Source organism: Meleagris gallopavo, chromosome 5 (genome assembly GCF_905368555.1).
Source record: "Meleagris gallopavo chromosome 5, MGAL_WU_HG_1.1, whole genome shotgun sequence".
In the NCBI taxonomy this organism is placed as follows: domain Eukaryota; kingdom Metazoa; phylum Chordata; class Aves; order Galliformes; family Phasianidae; genus Meleagris; species Meleagris gallopavo.
In genome coordinates, this window is record NC_139408.1 from 40362222 (window position 1) to 40382268 (window position 20047).

A 20047-nucleotide genomic window follows, 5' to 3' on the forward strand; every position below is an offset into this window, starting at 1 on the left:
ATTCCATCTGATACCTAATGCTGAAATATAGAAGAACTCTTCAGAAAGTTCTAGCACTTTTTGTTAATACTTTTACTCTTTCAAGTAAAACAGCTTTAAAAGAGGAAAATATATTACCTGTTGTGGATTTTTTTTTTTTTCCCCATGAAACAATACTTACAACTAGAATCTGAGAGCAGTGAGCTGGACGAAAAGTTGTTCTGAGTTTGCCAACTAGAAGAAGCAGCAGCCACTTGTATACCAGAAATTTCAGCATCCATTTCCACATGGCTGCTACATCTATCCTATGACCAATTAAACAAAACACTATTTCATATCATTAAGCTGTAAAATTTTATAAAATACATGCAGTTACACATATATATGCTCTGATTTCACACATTCTGGAGAATACTGATTTGAATTCTCAAACTACGTGTTATAATAGATATTTGCTTATGAATTCTGTAGGCAGAGAATAGGCTTTATCACTGCAAAATCTTTGAAAATCTTCAGCTGAGAAAACCACTGAGGACTGTTGTTGTTACTATCATCAGTTGCAATAATGTTCTTTTATCCATCTACCTCACATCCACAGTGCAAGGCAAAGCATATTGCCAAGACAGACATCTACAAATAATGAAGTTTCCACCAATGAATGGTCTACATCAATTTACTGAAGTTCAACAATTTACTACTAATAAAATTTAAATCCTTTTCCCGTGCCTCTGAGGAAACTCCAACTTCACTGATTTTTCATATCGAAGTACCTGAAGATGTTTTTTTTTCATTTTTTTTTCTTTTAACCATTTAATAAAGTTTGAAGTCCAATGTTAATATCTATGGCTAGACCTGTACAACATAGCTTTTTAGTGAGAAAAGTCATTTGGTTTGCAAGCTATGAAAAGAAGGTATTTTTTAAAAACCTACTTAAATCTTTATTACCAATGCAACAGGTAGTCCACAGTTGTAATCAATAGCTTCTAATATAAGATTGAAAGCTTGCTTTGGTATCTTAATTACTCAGTTTCTTGAAATGACAAAAGTTAATAATGCACAAATGCGTCATTATATAAACCACACAATTTTGCTTCTGAATTCTTATGATAAACACCCCAAGGGAATTTTATTAAAACAGATTTCAAATTACTGTTAATACTGATGTTAAGATTTGAAAACTGAACAGGAAACAAAATAAATTTTAATGTTAATTTAGAGATACAATAAGCTTTTGTCCCATCAGTGAAGAGATATTTACTCCTATTATGACAAATAGGAATTACACATATTAATCCCCCTATGTGCTGATGAGAGACTTAGTACACAAAATGTACACAGCACAACAACTTTAAAAGAAAATAAAAATTTAGTCTTTCCATTCTGCTTCCAGAAATGCTTTGTTAGAGTAGAGCTTTAAAAAAAAAAAGCAAACCATGTACACCAGAAACTGCTTTTTCTTTACAGAAATTTGCCTTTACATAATGAATCTTTCTCACATGCTTTTTTTTTTATACTTATATGCATTTAATTAAGTGGTCAGTTGTTTTTAGCAGGGAAGCAGTCCTAGAATATTTTAATCTGTTCAAAATAACAATCTTTAGGTTTCTTCTAGCTTTTTCTTTTGTTTTTGCATTAGTTGGTATTCTTTACTCCTTATTTTATTATTACTGGTTATATTTACTTCCTTTTTCCCTAATTTCTTCTTTAGCTACTAACGATTAGCTCATTAGTTGAAAAATCACCCTCAACATCTGACGTCCTTTATTAGCTGAAACATTACACTTTAACCTATAGGAATGAGAATTATGATTTTGCTGGCATTCTAAGCAAACAGGTATTTCACAGCCACCTGAAAAGACTACTGAGAAGTAGAAAGATGGAGTGGGGACAAAGGTAACCATAAAGATGGAAGAATAACTGCTTTTAGGGCAACTTTCACATAGTTTTCCTTTTTTGGTCCTTAAATTGAAAAGAGGCTAGATACGGGATTAGCTAATACTTCTCTCAGATTAGTGTCCTCAAGCAACATTATCTACCAAATATCTGTCAACATTACACAGAAGAAACACAACACTATGTATAGAGTATGAATCAAAACCATCACAAACAATGAACTTTGATGTCTTCCAGACTACACTCTTTCACCAATCAATTTTAGAGACTCCCTACTAACAGTAAACACTTTTAAAAAATGAAACAACAATGCATTTGAGTCAGTTCCAAGGGAGGGTAAGAAAGGCAAGCATTAAAAACGGATTTTTTAGACTAAGCCAGCCTGATCACTGCAATCAGATTAGTGCCCGTCTGTTACTTGTTTTTGAACATTCTGTTCTATTTGTAACAGCTGTGACAGCAAAGAAGACTGTACGTCATGCAAAAAAACAATTAGGACTGACTAAAAGGAAGTCATTAAATGCTCCTTCTTGTCTAAAGAAAGAGGAAACCTCATTTTGGAATCAGCCTTTTATTTTGAACACATCGCATCAGTAAGCTCAGTCAGTTTAGGGCAATACTATATTCTGTTCTAAGTTGATTGCATTCCACTTAGATTTTCCAATATTTTCCAGATTTCAATGGCCACTGAATTAGTAACTCTTGTGTGAAGGCAATAGAAATTCCAGAAATTGCAGACTATTACTAGCAATAGTCTGAAAGTGAATCTGCGCTGTTCTTTTCATACAAAAGAACATGGCTCAGGTAGCTTCACACTGTTGTCTTAGCGACTTGTTCAGCTAAAATATTTTATCTTTTCCTCTTGTTAGAAAACCTACTGTTAGGTAGGTTCATATTTTAGAAGAAGACCACTGTGGAGGAAGTGGCAACACAAACAGCTTGAAGTTTCTTTGTAACATGGGGCATGATCCTACATTGGGATCTCAACTACCAAGAGACACACCTAACACTGTCAATGAATCCTGATTGCAATAGCAGAAAATTCTCAGTTCTCAATTCTGAACACTTATTTCAGCACTACTTGAACAACATTATTTCTTACTTTCTTACACTACTTGGATTTCAACATTACCTTTAGCAAATCACTTCTCTGTTTGCCTCAATTTTGTTTATGTATGAAATAGACATGATTGTAAAGAATACAGAGATGAAGTACTAAAAAAAAAACAACAAACCACTATATGCAGTCTACAAATTAATTTAAAAAAAAAAATTCAATAGCCTTCTTCAAGCTAAAAGGACAAGGGAAAAGCAAACATACCAATCAAAAAACTGCGGACACAATTTGGCAAGCTAAAACTTGAGAACAGTAAAATTCAGATTTGCTTTTCCATGGAATTTTTAAGATTTTTTGGAATATTTCAGTTTATAACAAAGATAACAAAATGTCACCAAATTTTACAATTACTAAAGCATTTACATAAAACTTAACTATTCCAGGACAGAAACAGCAACATTCACATACATTTTTAGTCTGTGTTTGCATCATGAGTTAATATATGTTAAATAACCTTATGTTGCTGACTGAAAGCAACCACAAAACCAAAGCATAGTACACTTACCTTGAATTGTTGGACTCTTTGTTTTGAGCCTTCCAGCTGCTGCTGCAGAGAAGTCACTATTTCTTTATACTTTGTATACCTCTCCTCAATCATCTCCCTTCTGCAATGGGACTCCTAGAAATGCATTGAAATATCTAAATGATATTGTAATTTGAAAATCAGTTAGTAAAAGTTGGCTGACTACTGCATATATGGGTATCATCCAGATTTTCCAGGCAGTTCAGGTTAGCAAATCACTAACTTTCAGAAGCTGAAATACAAGGGCCATATGAAAGTACAATGTTACATATAAAAGACTAATATTAAATATTAAAAAGTAATCCTTAATTGGTGATTGATTGTCTGGTAACTCTTTTCAAAATTTCATAGCTTCTAACAAAGGAATTTTGCAATGTATAAAAATTAATTACAGGTTTTTAGAAAAATGTTTTAAGTAATAACTCTTCTAACGAATATCATAATGCAACACTCTCTACACATATTCTGAGTTGCTAATTAGGTTTTGACCTATTTCGAAGTTTGCTCTGAAAGTAATGATTTTTATTTTATTATGTTGGCCCACAGTGTCAGAGGTGGATGTTGGTGGTACGGCAACAGAGGTCGAATCTTCCCACCAATATTCCATTACATGTTGTTGCTCTGCAACAGATGGCAGCAGAGGGGCAGTCTGATAGAATGGCATATGACATGGAAGTGCAGGTGAAGCACAGGGGTGTCATGGAATTCCTTCATGAGGAAAGAAAACTACATCTGCTCACATTTGTGGATGCTTCCTGAAAGTCTAGAGATCATACAGTGGGTATGAACACAGCTGAGGCAATGGGTGATGTGTTTCAGCAGTGGCAACAATGAAGTGAAAGACAAACCTCATTCCAGACAGCTATGCACGGCTGCCAAACCATGAAATAAAGAGCATGTCAATCAGCATCTCAGCAGAAATTAGCTTATTTGATCAGAGAACTGTGTATGGAGCTGAATATTGTCTTCAGTCTTTTGGAAATGATAGCGCTAATGTTGGAATATCACAAAGTTTGTGCCAAGTGGGTTACACAAATGCTCACAGAGGAACAGAAAAAACATTGTATGCAAGTTTGTCACAACCTATTGAATTGACATGAAGCTAAAGGTGACAGTTTCCTGAATCACGTTATTATCAGTGATGAGATGCGGTGTCACCACTATTAGCTGGAGACAAAAAAGCAGTCCATGGAGGGGCAACATGTGAATTTCCCATAGAAGAAAAGTTCAAGATGCAGCTGTAAGGGTGTGAAGTGATGTGCACTGTCTTTTGCAATAAGAAAGGGGTGATCCTTCTGGATTTCCTGGAATTCAGACAAACCATCAACTTCCTACTGCACTACGAAGCTCAAATTTCCAGAGTTAGGCCAGAGAAATGCTGAGAAATTATTCTGAGAAGGCAGAGATACTGAATGTATTCTTTACTTCCGTCTCCAGTGAAAAGGCACTCCCTCAGGTTTCCCACACCCTGGAGGTTAGGGAGAGAGTCTGGGGAATGGGAGACTTCCCTTTAGTCAGGAAAGAGGATGTGCATGAGCGCCTAGGTAGCACTAAGGTCCACAAATCCATGGGACCTGATGGGGTGCATCCACGTGTGCTGAGGGAGCTGGCGGAGGTCATTGCCGAACCGCTCTCCATCATTTTTGAGAGGTTTTGGATAACAGGGGAGGTCCCTGCAGACTGAAGGATAGCCAATGTCACTCCGGTCTTCAAAAAGGGCAAGAAGGAAGACCCGGATAATTATAGGCCTGTCAGCCTCACCTCCGTCCCTGGAAAGGTGATGGAACAGCTTGTGCTGGATACCATCTCCAGACAACTGGGAGAAAAGGAGGTTATCAGGAGTAGTCAGCATGGGTTCACCAAGGGGAGGTCGTGCTCGACCAACCTGGTGGCCTTCTATGATGCTGTCACATGCTGGGTGAATGGGGGAAGAGCAGTAGATGTAGTCTACCTTGATTTTAGAAAGGCATTTGATACTGTCTCCACGACATCCTTATAACAAAGCTGAGGAACTGTGGGATAGACAAGTGGACAGTGAGGTGGGTTGAGAACTGGCTGACTGGCAGAGCACAGAGGGTCGTCGTTGGTGGTGCAGAGTCTGGCTGGAGACCTGTAACCAGTGGTGTCCCCCAGGGGTCTGTGCTGGGTCCGGTCTTGCTCAACATCTTCATCAGTGACCTTGATGAGGGGATAGTGGCCACCCTCAGCAAGTTTGCTGATGATACGAAGTTGGGAGGATTGGCAGACACGCCTGAAGGCTGTGCTGCCATTCAGCGAGACCTGGACAGGCTGGAGAGCTGGGCAGTAAGAAACCAGATGAGGTTCAACAAAAGCAAGTGTAGGGTCTTACACCTAGGGAGGAATAATTGCATGCACCAATACAGGCTGGGGGATGAGCTGCTGGAGAGGAGCTCTGCAGAGAGGGATCTGGGCGTCCTGGTGGACGACAGGTTGGCCATGAGCCAGCAGTGTGCCCTCGTGGCCAAAAAGGCCAATGGCATTCTGGGGTGCATTAACAAGAGCGTGGCCAGCAGGTCGAGGGAGGTGATCTTCCCCCTCTACTCTGCCCTGGTAAGGCCTCATCTGGAGTACTGTGTCCAGTTCTGGGCTCCCCAGTACAAAAAAGACAGGGATCTCTTGGAAAGAGTCCAGCGGAGGGCCACAAAGATGGTGAAGGGCCTGGAGCATCTCCCCTGTGAAGAAAGGCTAAGTGAACTGGGTCTGTTTAGCCTTGAGAAAAGACGACTGAGAGGGGACCTGATCCAGGTTTATAAATATCTGAGGTGTGGCGGCCATAGTGGTGAGGCCAGTCTCTTTTCAGTGGTACGTGGAGACAGGACGAGGGGAAACAGACATAAGCTGCAGCATAGGAAGTTTCGCACGAATGTGCGTAAGAACTTCTTCACGGTGAGGGTGACGGAGCACTGGAACAGGCTGCCCAGGGAGGTTGTGGAGTCTCCTTCTCTGGAGATATTCAAGTCTCGCCTGGATGCCTACCTGTGCGACCTGGTGTAGGGAACCTGCTTTGGCAGGGGGGTTGGTCTCGATAATCTCTAGAGGTCCCTTCCAACCCCTACAATTCCATGATTCTGTGATTCTGTGAAAGTGACAACCTTTTTCTTGCAACATGAAAAGAACAGGCTCTATATCAGTTTGAAGACCATACAGCACGTTCTTGTCTGGAGAGTCCTACCATGATCACTGTACACTCTGGATTTGGCATATTCTGACTTCCATATGTTTGGGTAGGTGAAACATGAAATATTGCATGGACAGTATTTTCCTAGCAACAGCCCATCATGGCAACTGTGAAATAGTGGGTCACTTCCCCTGATGAGCACTGCGTGCAGGCTCTTGTTTATTGCTGGCAAAAATGCACATCTAGTGGTGGTGACTACATTGAAAAATACTGCTTTGTAGCCGAGAATCTGCTCTATCAAACAGTGTTATTGTGCTCTTTGTATCTGTTGCAGTTTCCATGGAAATAATTAGCATTACTTTCTGAGCAACCTACACATAGTCAGTAGTTGCTTGCATTATGGAACACCTCAGCTGTATTACTACTTAGTACTAAATTCATGGCCTGAGTAAAGCTACATTAACATAACAGAAAAATGGCTTACTGTACGTTTTTGTCATATGTAATTTTATGTATCTTATTAACTGATTTATCTATACATATGGGGTTAACGTTAGTTAATTGAAGTAATTTAGAACTACTAAAAGAGTCAAGTTAAGTCCTTCTCACCCCAATATCTTTGAAATCTTCTAAGAGGCTCAGTTTCTCAGGAACAGACTCCAGATGGTCTAAAGCTACTCGAGTACTCTAAAGAAAAGAACACAAGAGAAAACATTAAAAATAAATAAATAAATAATCAACACTAACTAACTAACGAACTAAACATGCCATTGCTACCATAATTTATAAGCAATTTTTCAAATTACTATAAAATAGTACATGAAAAGTGTAGTACTTGTTAGCTTAATTACATGCTGGCTTGTACACATAAGAATGAATAATCAGTCTCTTTTCATCTTCTCTCTGCAATGTTTCACAAAACTGAACCTGAAGCCAATACACAGTCTTAATATAAACTATATTAGACTGTTGATATAAGACAGAGATTTCTCTGTTTTACTAATTATTTAGCTTAATTAGACCAAAAGTGATACTGGAAAAAGATATTAGGATTTATTTCTATTAAATAATCACCTGGCTAAATCAGTTCTACAGAAATCTGGGTTCTTTTTATTTATGAGACTAATGGGGCTTCTCACCTTCCAGGAAATATTTTTTATCCTTCCACTGCATGCTTAGCTAAAAAAGGGTTCTCACCCCATTGTTAAATTCTGAACCAGGAATGGAAGACTCAGTAGGAGAAAAAACAAAGATGTACACCTGGCTTATCAAGAAGATGAAGTCTAGAATCTGTCTCTTGTTTCAGATTAGATTTTATTCTTTACACAACGTATAACAGAATAAGAATACACTAGAGTCAAAGAACTCGGTTATCATAGCTAAGAAGAACAAGTTTTGCAAGGGCTGGACAAATAGCTTCTTCAAGAATAATATAAAGAGTAAAAAAGGAGTCTACCAAATGGGAAAAAAAAAAGGATTGACCAGAAAGGATTTTTAAGATTTTAAGAATCACAGGAAGAATTGTCAGAAGTGAAACAGAGTAAAGCAAAGAAGCCTTATACATTTCGTCAGAACAAGAAAATACAAATGAGAGGGAAAGTAAGGTAGAAATTATCTAGGTATGAACATAATGACTTTTTCATTTATACTAAAGCAATAATTTAACATCTTAGTTTTTAAAAAACTGTACAGGAATTATGTAAGAATGAATATATGAAGACACGCCTGGAAGATAAGTAAACCACTTCCCGACATAGGCAGCACTGAGAAAATCCAGTGTAAGTCTTTATTTGCAAAGCTGACATCTGATTTTGACAAATGATGAAAAAACCCTGTAGGGACAGGAAAGTGCATACTTGTGCCAATCTCTAGTGAAGAAAGCAGGGCAATTCAAATCCACAAAATTTTAAAGTCAGAACTAATAAAGGTTATTACTTGTAACAAGAAAATAGTACACCCTTCTTTCTCACATGAATTGATTAGTAGATTTTCCATTTGGCTAGCTGTACTTAGATGAAAACCATATTTTTTTTAATCTTCATAAGAAATTCTGTATTTTAATATGTGACAATTTGCAATCAGCTAGGTTTGTTTTTTTTTTCTTTTTTCTTTTTTTTTTTCCATAGCTTACAAAACTAATCTAGAGAGATCTTAAGGAGAATAATATTGTGTTTCCTGTAACATACCTTGTTCTTTACTGGAAAGGAATTACAGAACTTTCACATATGTATAAACAATGAGTGTTTAAAATGGTGCAATCAGACCGGAGGACTAAATAGAGCATTGATGTGTTTTCACAGATTATAGCACATAATTATTTTTATAGTTGTAAAATACCTTTTTCTCAAATGTTACTATACCTCTCCACTTCAAAGTAAAGTTGCCTAGAGGTATCTATCACTCTAATGTTTTCCTCTTGTAAGTATGACTTCTACAACAGAAAGGAAGTTATAATTCATATTTCATGATTCATTTACTTATGTTCATCAAAGCATTGGTTTTCAACTCCATTAACTTATGATGAACTGTAATGCTGCTTCTTCCCCAAGCAGCCCCTGGTACTGGCCTGCATGTGCACTTTTAAGGCTGGGAAATACAGGAGAGACAACAGACTTGAAGCAATAAAAATCTCTGCCTGCTCTCATGAAATATAATCTTAAATATAAGTGAATTAAAATACTGATTCACAGCATTCAGCAGTTATTCCTGGTATCACACAGATCTGACAGACAGTCTGTGAAGTTTTTGATTCAAACAGCAATTCCCCTAGTCCTTCAGAAACACGCTTCTTCCTCACAGGGAAACAACAACAAAACTATAATAGAACTCCGCATCTTTTCTTGGTCCAGCACCAAATTAAATCGTAAATAATTTTGCTGAAAGATTTTACTTGTGAACTGTAGGAAAACAAACATTAGGTATGTGATACAAAGTTGAAATAAAACTGTAGGGGACACAGGACACATTTAATGTAGTGGTGCCTCAGGATCCAATGAAATACTTTCAATTTATAGAATATTCCTTTTCCAACCAGAATATTTTTATTTTAAGCTGCGATCTACTCATATCATGAAAGGAACTCAGGCCATAAGCGTAAGTCCATGCCTTAAGCCATTCAATATTCAGCTCCTTCTCAAAATTTCTGTGCCAAGACCCAGTGTCAACACTGCCATTAAGTGAAGGAGGATGCTCATCATTTGTTCTTTCTAAGTACCTCCTAAGTACATCCCCTCTATTTCACATACTACTTGTGAAAAAATTTAGTTGTGCCTCAGCTTGCTCCCATTAGAAATGTGAAACTATTGTTACTTTATTAATTCTCATCTGGAAAGCAGAAGAAGATCAACCTTTGTGTTATGTGCATACTCGGTGCTTAGTTTCTGGGTCTTATCAATAGTGGATAAGGGACAATAAATGCAGCTTGAATTTCTGATAGTTTTTTTGGATTCCTATAAAATAATTGGCTTTGAGCTAACCGCTACTGATCATGATCCAGATCATAAGGAAAATGATACACAGTTACAATAATTTGCTAATTCAGTGCTTAATAACTATCAGAAAAGATAAATCAACACTGATCATAATTAAAAAGAAAAAAATAAGAAATAAAAAAGCCAGAGAACATAATGATTGCAAATTATTAATTCACAGTGTGCTTGCAACATCCTGCCTACAGCAAGTGGGAATTTGTGTCAGAAGAGAAACAGATAAGGAGAAAGCTTAGAGAAGAGCAACAAGGATGACCAAAATTATTGAATACGTTTTCCATGCAAGGAGCAAATAAATAGAAACATTCATAGAGCAGGATTCTTCAACAAAGAAGGTAGATATCTGAAGGGAGAAATGACCAATTTGCTTAAAATCACAAATCACCTGATAGAAACGTTTATATCAGTTTTGAAAGAATTTGTGTCTGTTCATGACTAAGAAGCCTCGCTGACCTTTGAATGGCTGCAATCTGACCAAATGACTGAAAATAAAATACATGCTGCTCCTGTACATACACAATTCCCTAAGCATTATATTTTGGTCATTGTAGTACTTTGCCTACATTTACATTCTAAAATACTTGATGATCTTGAGGGTCTTTTCCAACCTGAGCAATTCTATGATCAGAATAACATACAATAGTGCATTCTGAGGTAGAAATATGTTCCTTTTTCATAAAACTAATGAACAGAACTGTGGCAATGAACAAACAAAAACAGAAAAAAGATCAATATTTTTTAGGGGAACTTGGATGAAGAAGGTGGCAACAAAATAACATGTTGAAAAATGAGAGGGAGAGGTAATGAAACAGCTGTTAGCTGGCCCACAGAAATTTGTCCAGCAATTTAGTGAAACACAGCAATCTCTTCAGCGTGGATTAAATGCCACACTTGTATCATTAATGACTACACTCTATTCTATTAAGAGAGATGGATTTAGCCACACAAGATAAAATGTAAAAAAGGATATTGGATGCACCTGACACAGAAGGCAATTAAGCATTGTTAACTTTTTTCCAAGAAACTGGAAAGCTATATGCCCTAATACATACAAACAATCCTAAAGAAAGCAAATGCATCTGTCTGCTCATTATTTAAAGGGGAACAGAAGGTACTGATATAGTGCACTGATTGTACTGATAAGAGGAACACCAATTGTACTGAGTGAAGCTGTATTCATATTTTATTCAACAGCAGACTCCACCATAGAGTGCGTGCTATTTATCTTTGTGTTTTTAAAATAAAGGCTATTTGCTTTGAAAGGGAGCATTTTATATTCTTAAAGAAGAATAAAACAAATTACTCATTTTCCATGACACCATACAAACACTTTTATATTTAAACTGCATGTGAACAGCTAATCCTCCTCCTATACTGATGCAAATGTCGCACAGTGTCTCAAGAGACAGATCTAAATCAAGATCAGATACACGTATTATTTTTAGTCTCAAAGCTGCAATGCTAAACTCAAATAAATCAAAGCAGATTTGTGCATAGTTCTTATAAAGTTTAGCTTTATAGTCCATATATTGAAAACACAAGCACAAACCAGAAACCAAACTTCACTGACTTTCACGTTAGTGTCAGTTTCTTTTCTGAGGTAAAAATAAATGTCTATTTGTATAACACAGATAATTTTGAATATTAGATCTGACTTCAGTAACATTTAGCCAGTCCCCAAAGAATATCCATAAAAAGATTAACTGCAACTGTAATTTTAACTGACTGTAATGTATTTCAACAGAGAATTACATGCAATTCAGATGAAAGTTGAAGATGACCTATGAAGAATGTTGAAGGTGACCTATGATATCTTATTCTTAAATCAACTTTGCAAATTGAATACCTAAATAGCAAGAGTAGAATGTTTCCAGCATGCTTAAAGATATCTTTTGATTTCTTGTTGATCTACAAAACTGTGTATTGTCAGCTTCCATCTCCAGCAGTATACTGATCATACATCCTATGATCTTTTAACGCAAAGTGTTGTTTTCTTTAAGAGCTCCTAGATTCATTGTTGACCTCTATATGCCAGGAAAATTTCACTCTAACTGGGACATTCTGTGACCTAGAATATCTTCCATACAGAGGAAAATATATATTTTGTAGCATTTTATTACTTCTTAACTATTCCATTGTTTTGGTGATTTCAGCACATTAAGAAATAAATTTACCTTTATAAAGATAAACATAAAACCCGGTTATACAACATGCAAGTTCAATTGGTTTTCATTAAACCACATTGTTTCATTGAGGTTCAAAGTCCTAAGATTTTCTAAGCAAAAACTGTACTTATACTAATCAAAACCAGCATATCTTTATTAAGAAAGCATTGCAAATGTCAAACTAACTGAACTTTCAATTCAGACTCCAGATGTTTTTGCAGAGGGTGGGCAACATTTTAATTAAGACAGCTTCATGGATGTTTCCTTTCCCATTCACAGGAACAAGGACCATGACTTTTCACATTCATGATCACTCATCATCCCTATGGTAACTACAGGAATTGTTTACATGGAAAAGTATTAGGAAAGTATTTCATGAATTTTCAGTTGTTTGATGCATACTAGCAGCTGGAAATCTGGAGGAGGTAGTGAGTGAAACCTTTTGGCATGCCAGATCTCTGTGAATCATCAACCAGCATTCTAAGTACTACCAGGGGTAAACAAAAAACGTTTCTGAGAATCACTTCCTTATCATTTATTAAGATTTTATCAAAAGACACCCAGGAATCATTACAGGAAATTAAAAAAAATATAGCTCAAGAGGCAGTAGGTGTAACGTAATGTTAGTAGGTACAAATTCTTAAAAGGTAAAAAGGCTTCCTTGTCATTCGAAATGGTAACTTCAATTTTCTGAAGCTTTGCAGGCTAGACATGTAAATTTACATGTAATTTAATTTTTTTGTCACTAATATTATTTCATTAAGCCTTTCTGAATGCATTACAAAAAATTAAATCACACAGCCCTCATAGGAAAGAAGAAATAGCGTTCTCTCTTACAGCTGAGAAAAAATGAATTACAAAGAAGTGTTTTAACCAAATTAGTGTCAGAATAGGAAAAATAGGAATTTGGCTTACAGATTTCCTCATTTTAATCAAAAGTTGAACGACAATGACAGAAAAAAAACACACATCAACTATGGTAACACAGGCAGTTCTAATTAATGCCTATATTCCTAAGGTTACAATTTGACAGAATATTAAAAAATTCAAATCTAAAGTGAAGGAATTAGCAGAATATTAGAAACATTCTATTCAACAGTCTGTAGTCAATCATAATTTCAATTTGTTTTGTCATATATCAGATGAGAGAATGCATGCTATTCCACCTAATTTCTATCTTATCACATAATAAAGATCATATATTCTGAAGAAGAATTCATCGTGAAAGGTCAACATTTTAAAATAGAATACACAAGTCTCTCTTTAAAATTATACCTACTTGCATATATATTTGCACTATGTTAAAAATATCTTTAGTGACAACCACTGCATATCAACACTCATCGGTAAACTAAAAGAAATAACTTCCAATATCTAAAAAAATTAGTGTCTCATAATAAAGATTTTTATTTTCTCCAATAGAAAATCAAGCTTATTTTGTTTTACCTAAATATGGCAAAACTATTCAATATTTTTCATATGTAGAAAATGTTACAGTAACTTCACAATACCAAAAGGAGCTCTCTGTCCAGAGATTCTAAGGGCTATTTTAGGAAAAGTGTTGCGAGCAGGTTAGTCAGAATAGGAATAGGAATAAAAGAATAGGAATAATTGAAGAGGAATAAAAATAAGAATAGGGATAAGAGTAGAAATAGAAAATTTATGTTGGAGAAGACCTTCAAGCTCATCAAGTCCACTGTCAATCTGACCTACTGAGTTCCATCGTTAATCTTAGTGTCATGTCCATGCATCTCTTAAATAAATGACATGATCCATCCCCTACACTCAGCACTGATGAGACACATCTAGAGTGCTGAGTCCAGTTCTACATCAGAGACATGGACATACCATAAAGAGTCCAGCAAAGAGCAAATAACATTGTTTAAGGGACTAGACTGAAGCATCTCTCCTATGAAGAAAGGCTGAGAGAGTTGGGACTGTTCAGCCCAGGAAAGGGAAAGCTCAGGAGGGATATCATCAATGTGTACAAATATCTACAGGAAGGGTGTAAAGAAGATGGAGTGAGGTTCTTTTCAGTAGTGCCCAGTTACAAGACAAGAGGTAATGGGTACAAATTGGAACACCAGAAATTGTCTGACCATCAAGAAGCAATTCTGTACTTTATGGGTGGCTAAGCACTGGCACAGATTTCCAAGAGAAAAGAGTTGTAGAGCTTTCTCCTGGGAGATTTTCAAAAGTCCCTTGACCAATGGCTGGGCAAAGTGACCTCCAGAGACCTCTTCCAACCTCAACTGTTTCATGATTCTGTGAAGTATTATATTATTAATACCACGGCAGACTATAAAGTTATTAGATCAAATTGCAAACCACGCACAATAGCTATTTATAAGTAAATATGAAACAGGAGAGGGTCAGTAAATATGAAACAACTCATCCTGACTTCCAAGAACAGAGCAGTTTAATAAAGTTTACAGAATTATCCACATTTTGCAGTGTTTCTTTCTTTAAGGAACTTTAGCAATTAATACATAAACCAATATTTCAAACATTTGTTTAAAAATATACATTAAGATATTCTGATCGTGCTTATATGCAATTTTTGTATTCAGTCTCAACACAAGTATATTCTTTCCAACATTATGCCTTAAATTAATTTAGTAACTCATTTTTTTCAAAATAGTGAAAAACAGTTTTAGTAAAGAGTCATTTTAAAAATAATTATATCAGTTTCTGAGGGAAGAGTGATAAGAAGGTAATGTTAGAAATATACACATACATCTTTAGTTTGTGGAATTTGTGCAGACTAATTGGAATATGTAAGTTAGAAAGATGTGAATTCCACTATTTTTGATTCCAATGCTAGTGAAGAAAAATTAAAGGTGGCGATTTTAATGGAAAAAAAAAAAAGAAAAGAATAAGTAAAACATCAAAGAGCGGGAGCAGAGAATGGCTAAGTAGTAAGTGGAACAGCCACATCAGAGGAGAGCAGACAGCAGCAAGGAAGAAGGTAAGGAGAGCATCAGGAGAAAAGATGCACCTGGCTATGAGCAGCAAAAGTTACTGGTGGGAGTGAGCAGAAGGAACTGGAGACCCTTGGGAAAGTTCTGTACCCCCAGTGAAAGGAAGTGACACACTGGCTCACTGATGAAAGGAAAGGAAAGGGAGAGGCAGGCAGGATGATGCAGCTCCTCTCCCAAGCATTTGTATAAGATCAAAGAGCTGCTGTGTTCTGGGAGGATCAGAAGGCCTTTGATGTAATGGTAGTCTTGGCAAGACACTACAGAAGCAAACCAAGGACAGAAGTATTAACCCTTAGATTTTAAAAATTACTAAATATTCATGCATGCAAAGTGGGACAGCCATGAAATAATCACAAGAGCAACTTGCAGAGTTTGCTTATTGATAGAAGCCACACAGAAAGAAAGAAAAAGAGCCTGAACGTGGACAGTGTCAGGTAGTCATGTAATCTCTCTGCATTGGGCACTGTCACACTTTCAATTCTTCATCTAAAATGGGTGAAAAATCAGAAAACTGATGCAACTTTGAGCCTGCTACTACAGTAAAGGAATCTAGGAGCTTTCACATTGCCTAGTGTGTGCAAACAGAAATTTGTTCTACTGTTATTCAAAGCCTTTCATTAACATAAAATATGACTTAAATTGAAACACGTAGATGTTCATACTGGAAAGGAAATTTCAGTCAAAAAAACAATCTTGCAGAATACTTACAACATTAATGGAGTTATTCTGAATTTATGACATTACAACAAAAAGCCAAATAACACCCAGAAAAGTCCAATCCAAATAATCTATGCAGGTGATACCCTCTTTTTTGGGTTCTCTACTGAAAACAACGAGTTTTCTTACTATCAAAGCATATATAAGGCATGTATTCACTGGAATAACTGGTTGATTTCCAATAAAATTTCTCAGTCTCTACCAAGGTGGAGGGAACTGACAAAGACTGTGACATAGTTCACCAGGCAGCTTACCTCAGTTCATGACAAATTGTTTGTACACTCATGGCAAAGTATACAAGCTCGCCTAATTGTCATGAAAGTAAACCATGATTAAGAAACTCTCCTGAATAGAATTAATTCACACAGCATTATGTGAAGCATCAGGACTCTCACTTTGAGCATTAACTCCTGACAAATGTGAAATGAACTATACAGAAAAGTATACTACATTAAATTTTATATAACTGGTGCTCAAATACTGTAATGAAAACCTAAATAGAAAAGTGCAGTGCAAAAATATGTGTCTTCAATGGCAATAAAAAACCCAAATGGCAACCTTTTTTAAAAAAATACATAAAAATTAGATTTTGAATCATCAAGTAGTCTCGTTACGATTGGTCTGAAAATAAATTTAAGAAACTTACCTTTTCTAAGGACATAATTCGTTCCTACAAATAAAGTAGAACAGGAAGTTAGAAAGCTAAGAATATAAATGAAATATAAGTTGAACAAGAATGAAATGCTTCTTTTATTTTTCATGAAATTGTCACTTATAGAGAAACTGCTATATCTAACTCAACCTCTGACCCATTTATCAAACTATCTCACTTAAAACTCTGCACTAAAGGAAATTAATAAGCAACTTTCCCAGAAAAGAAGAATTTGAACAAAATTAATTTACACCAATATATATTTTTTCAAATTGTAGAGTTTAAAAAAACAGCTAGATTTTCAATATTGTAGATTTTACTTACACATCCCAGAGTTTGGCTTTCCTTTCTGATCATGTGTGGCTGTAAATCTAGAATGCTTTGGAGTTTATGCCACAGTAGCATCTATTTTAATTTTCTTTAGTTTTCTTTAAAGTATTTATTTAGAAAAGTAAAATATAAATTCCAGAGCATTATTCCATTACCAGAAATTGCTTTGAAGAACAACTAACAACATCTTGTTACTGATTAAATAAAGCCTAATATCAGACAAAAACAAAAGTAAAATGAGTTTGTGTCAGCTTTAGCACAAAATATGCAGAAGATAGAACTTATGTATATTTTAACATTGTTTCCCATTGAAAAATATCTTTGAGAGATATTAAGCTATTAAAATCAAGATAATGCATTCTGTCATTATGTCCTGACTAAATATTGTATTTTAAGGAATTTGAGAATAAATACATTTAGGTGTTTAGTTGAGCTCACCTGACAATTCAGTTGAAAATGTGACCATTAAAACATCACAAGAATCCAAACTTTTTAAAAATATTACCTTATGAAAGTATAGGAGACTTTTTTTTTTTTTAAACTTTCTGCGTGGATTAAGTTAAGAATTCTTACAATTTTCCTGTTATTTTCCTCCTAACAAGTGAAAATTATTACAATAACCTGGATTTATTCCCAAGACATCTCAAGACAGACAAAAAATTATGATAAAATATTATACAAAAAACTAAATATAACTTATTTTGAGATGTCCGTTTCTTCATAAAAACACACTGGGCATTGCAAACATTTATTTAAAGATTCTGGGGGAAAAAGAAACAAACTAATTACTGTAAAAAAAAAACTGGCATTTACAGATCTCAAATTTGTGGTGACAGTAAACAGCAGATCAGATACAAATGTTTTCAGTTAAGAAGGACTAGCTGAATAATAAAGTCTTAGAATCAGCATGGCATAATTAGGATGATTCAAGTGATAGAATAAATTTAGATTTCAAAATGACTCAAGGCTGCCAAAATTCTAAAAACTGAGTAAATCCTTAGAATCTCAGCACATTTTCTAAACCACCATGTAATGTATTTGGAAATCTACCACAGATTATTTATGCATTATCAATATATTTATATGTGCAAATTAAGATTATTTTGTTTTCAAATTTTTTATATTTGTGCGTCACTAATTCCAAGCAAATTAAAATGGCTTGCAATTGTTTTCACGGAGAACATGCATGTAGTTGAATATTGCAATCATGCATATTACAATATTTTCAAAAAAGCCTTAGTTTGTACCATGGAACAACTTGCACAAAAAGGAAGGTGAAAACTTTAAAATCGGAGGCCTTAACCTCGAATGAGATAATAAAAGAAGTGAGGTTATTTGAAAGTGAGAATATTGAAAATGTTCCAGACTCCTCCTCAGAAAAAAAAAATTATGAATATGAGAGTACATGTAACAACAGAGTGAGCAACGTGTAATGAGAGCATTGATATTTTCATATCTAATTACATAAACTCACCCAAATTTGCATATAATGCAGAAACTCTAATAAAAAATATGAAATCACTTCAAGACGCAAAACCAAGAATACAGTGATGTATTCTTGCATCAGCCTCTGACCTCATAACCCTCATATCAAAGAACAGCATATATTTACAGAAACACTCAATCCTCACCACATAATACAAGACCATAGTGTAGTTTGTATTGAAATATATAAAGATTCATATATTCCACTTTATGAAGTATTATTTTGCCTTTGCCATGCTAAGTTTCAATCCAACATATTCCCTAAGTAAAAGACAACGCGAAAACTGCACGCCTAAGAATCTTCATAAAAGTGTTCCTTTCTCACTGTCAGCTGAGGGCATTGCAGAAGCACTAATTTTACTTCTCTGTATTTGAATGAGAAATATTGGTTATTTTCTGGATCCTTAGGTAACTGTAAATATATTGCTTCCTCAAAAGGAAATCTTCACTGGGAGCAAAATGAATTCTATTTATTTAGAACCTGTTAAGCTTCATTAAAATCCCCTCAAAAATGAGTAAATTAAAAATACAATGAAAACCACATCTCTAACTCTGGGTAATATTCTAGGTAACTGATGCAGAGATATTGCAAAGAACCTAAAGGTATCCTTGATCATAATTTGCCCACAGCTATGCACTGATTTCTCAGTTTTCCTTACACCTTTAGCTTTTCTATGACTACAGACAGTGTTCAAGGTTCAAGTATGAAGAAATAACTCTCAGTCACGATAACCTGACTACTCGCAATTGTTTGTCCATAGTATAAATGATAATCTTTCTGCCTACCTGTTTCCTGAACATATGTTTTACATAGAGACTATTTAGATTGCAAAGAAAAAAAAAAAAAAAAAAAAAAAAAAAAAAGAGTAAAGAATTCATATTCTTCATACAATTCTCTGTATATGTAAGATGCTTATTAAGACGGGATCCTAGAAATCGTATACAAAAAGATATCAGCAATCTCCAGCAATGAACTGGTCAGGCCATAATATCTGAGGAATCTTATTCAAGAAGGCTGTAAGCCTCTGGGGCAAGAGTATTCTTTATACACTAGTGGTCATTAATATGTGAAATAATTACCTTCTAGCAGTCTACTTCAATTAAAGCTTTCATACATTACCGACTAAACATATGCTTTGCTGAACTGGGACTCAGGGGAAAAAAAAAAAGGAGCCATGCCATCTGGTCTACAAGAGTGCAAGTTTCAGCTTTAGGAAACGCTACAGTTAGAGGAACTCCCACCTCCACTTCCTATGCTTCATATACTGAGGTGCAATAGCATAGGGATTATAGAATTGGATCATATAATGGTTTGGGCTGAATCTTAAAAAACGTCTAGTTCCAAATGCCTGCCATGAGCCAGGTTGCAACAGACTACATCAGGCTGCCAGAGTCCCATCCAGTCTGGCCTTGAACACCTTTCAGGTATAAGGTATTCACAGCTTCTCTGGGCAGTCTGCTCCAGCACCTCCCCAACCCAGATAAAAACTTTCCTCTTATTATTGAATCTAAATCTCCTCTTCGTTTTAAATCATTTCCACTTCCCACTGTATGCCTGGGTAAAAAAAATAAATTTTT

At 35.5% G+C, this 20047-nt stretch overlaps 1 protein-coding gene across 9 annotated transcripts in view; it reads right to left on the reverse strand.

Annotated features, from left to right (window-relative positions):
* CEP128 (centrosomal protein 128) overlaps window positions 1-20047 on the reverse strand; it is a 104165-nt gene that overhangs the window by 14938 nt on the left and 69180 nt on the right. For all 9 annotated transcript variants that reach the window (XM_085225432.1, XM_085225428.1, XM_085225434.1 and 6 more), the window contains 4 exons: window positions 16649-16672; window positions 7261-7338; window positions 3495-3608; window positions 161-284 (listed from right to left, as the gene is read on the reverse strand). In XM_085225432.1, the coding sequence (XP_085081558.1) occupies window positions 161-284; window positions 3495-3608; window positions 7261-7338; window positions 16649-16672 (340 nt within the window). The remainder of the gene's footprint in view (window positions 1-160; window positions 285-3494; window positions 3609-7260; window positions 7339-16648; window positions 16673-20047) is intronic.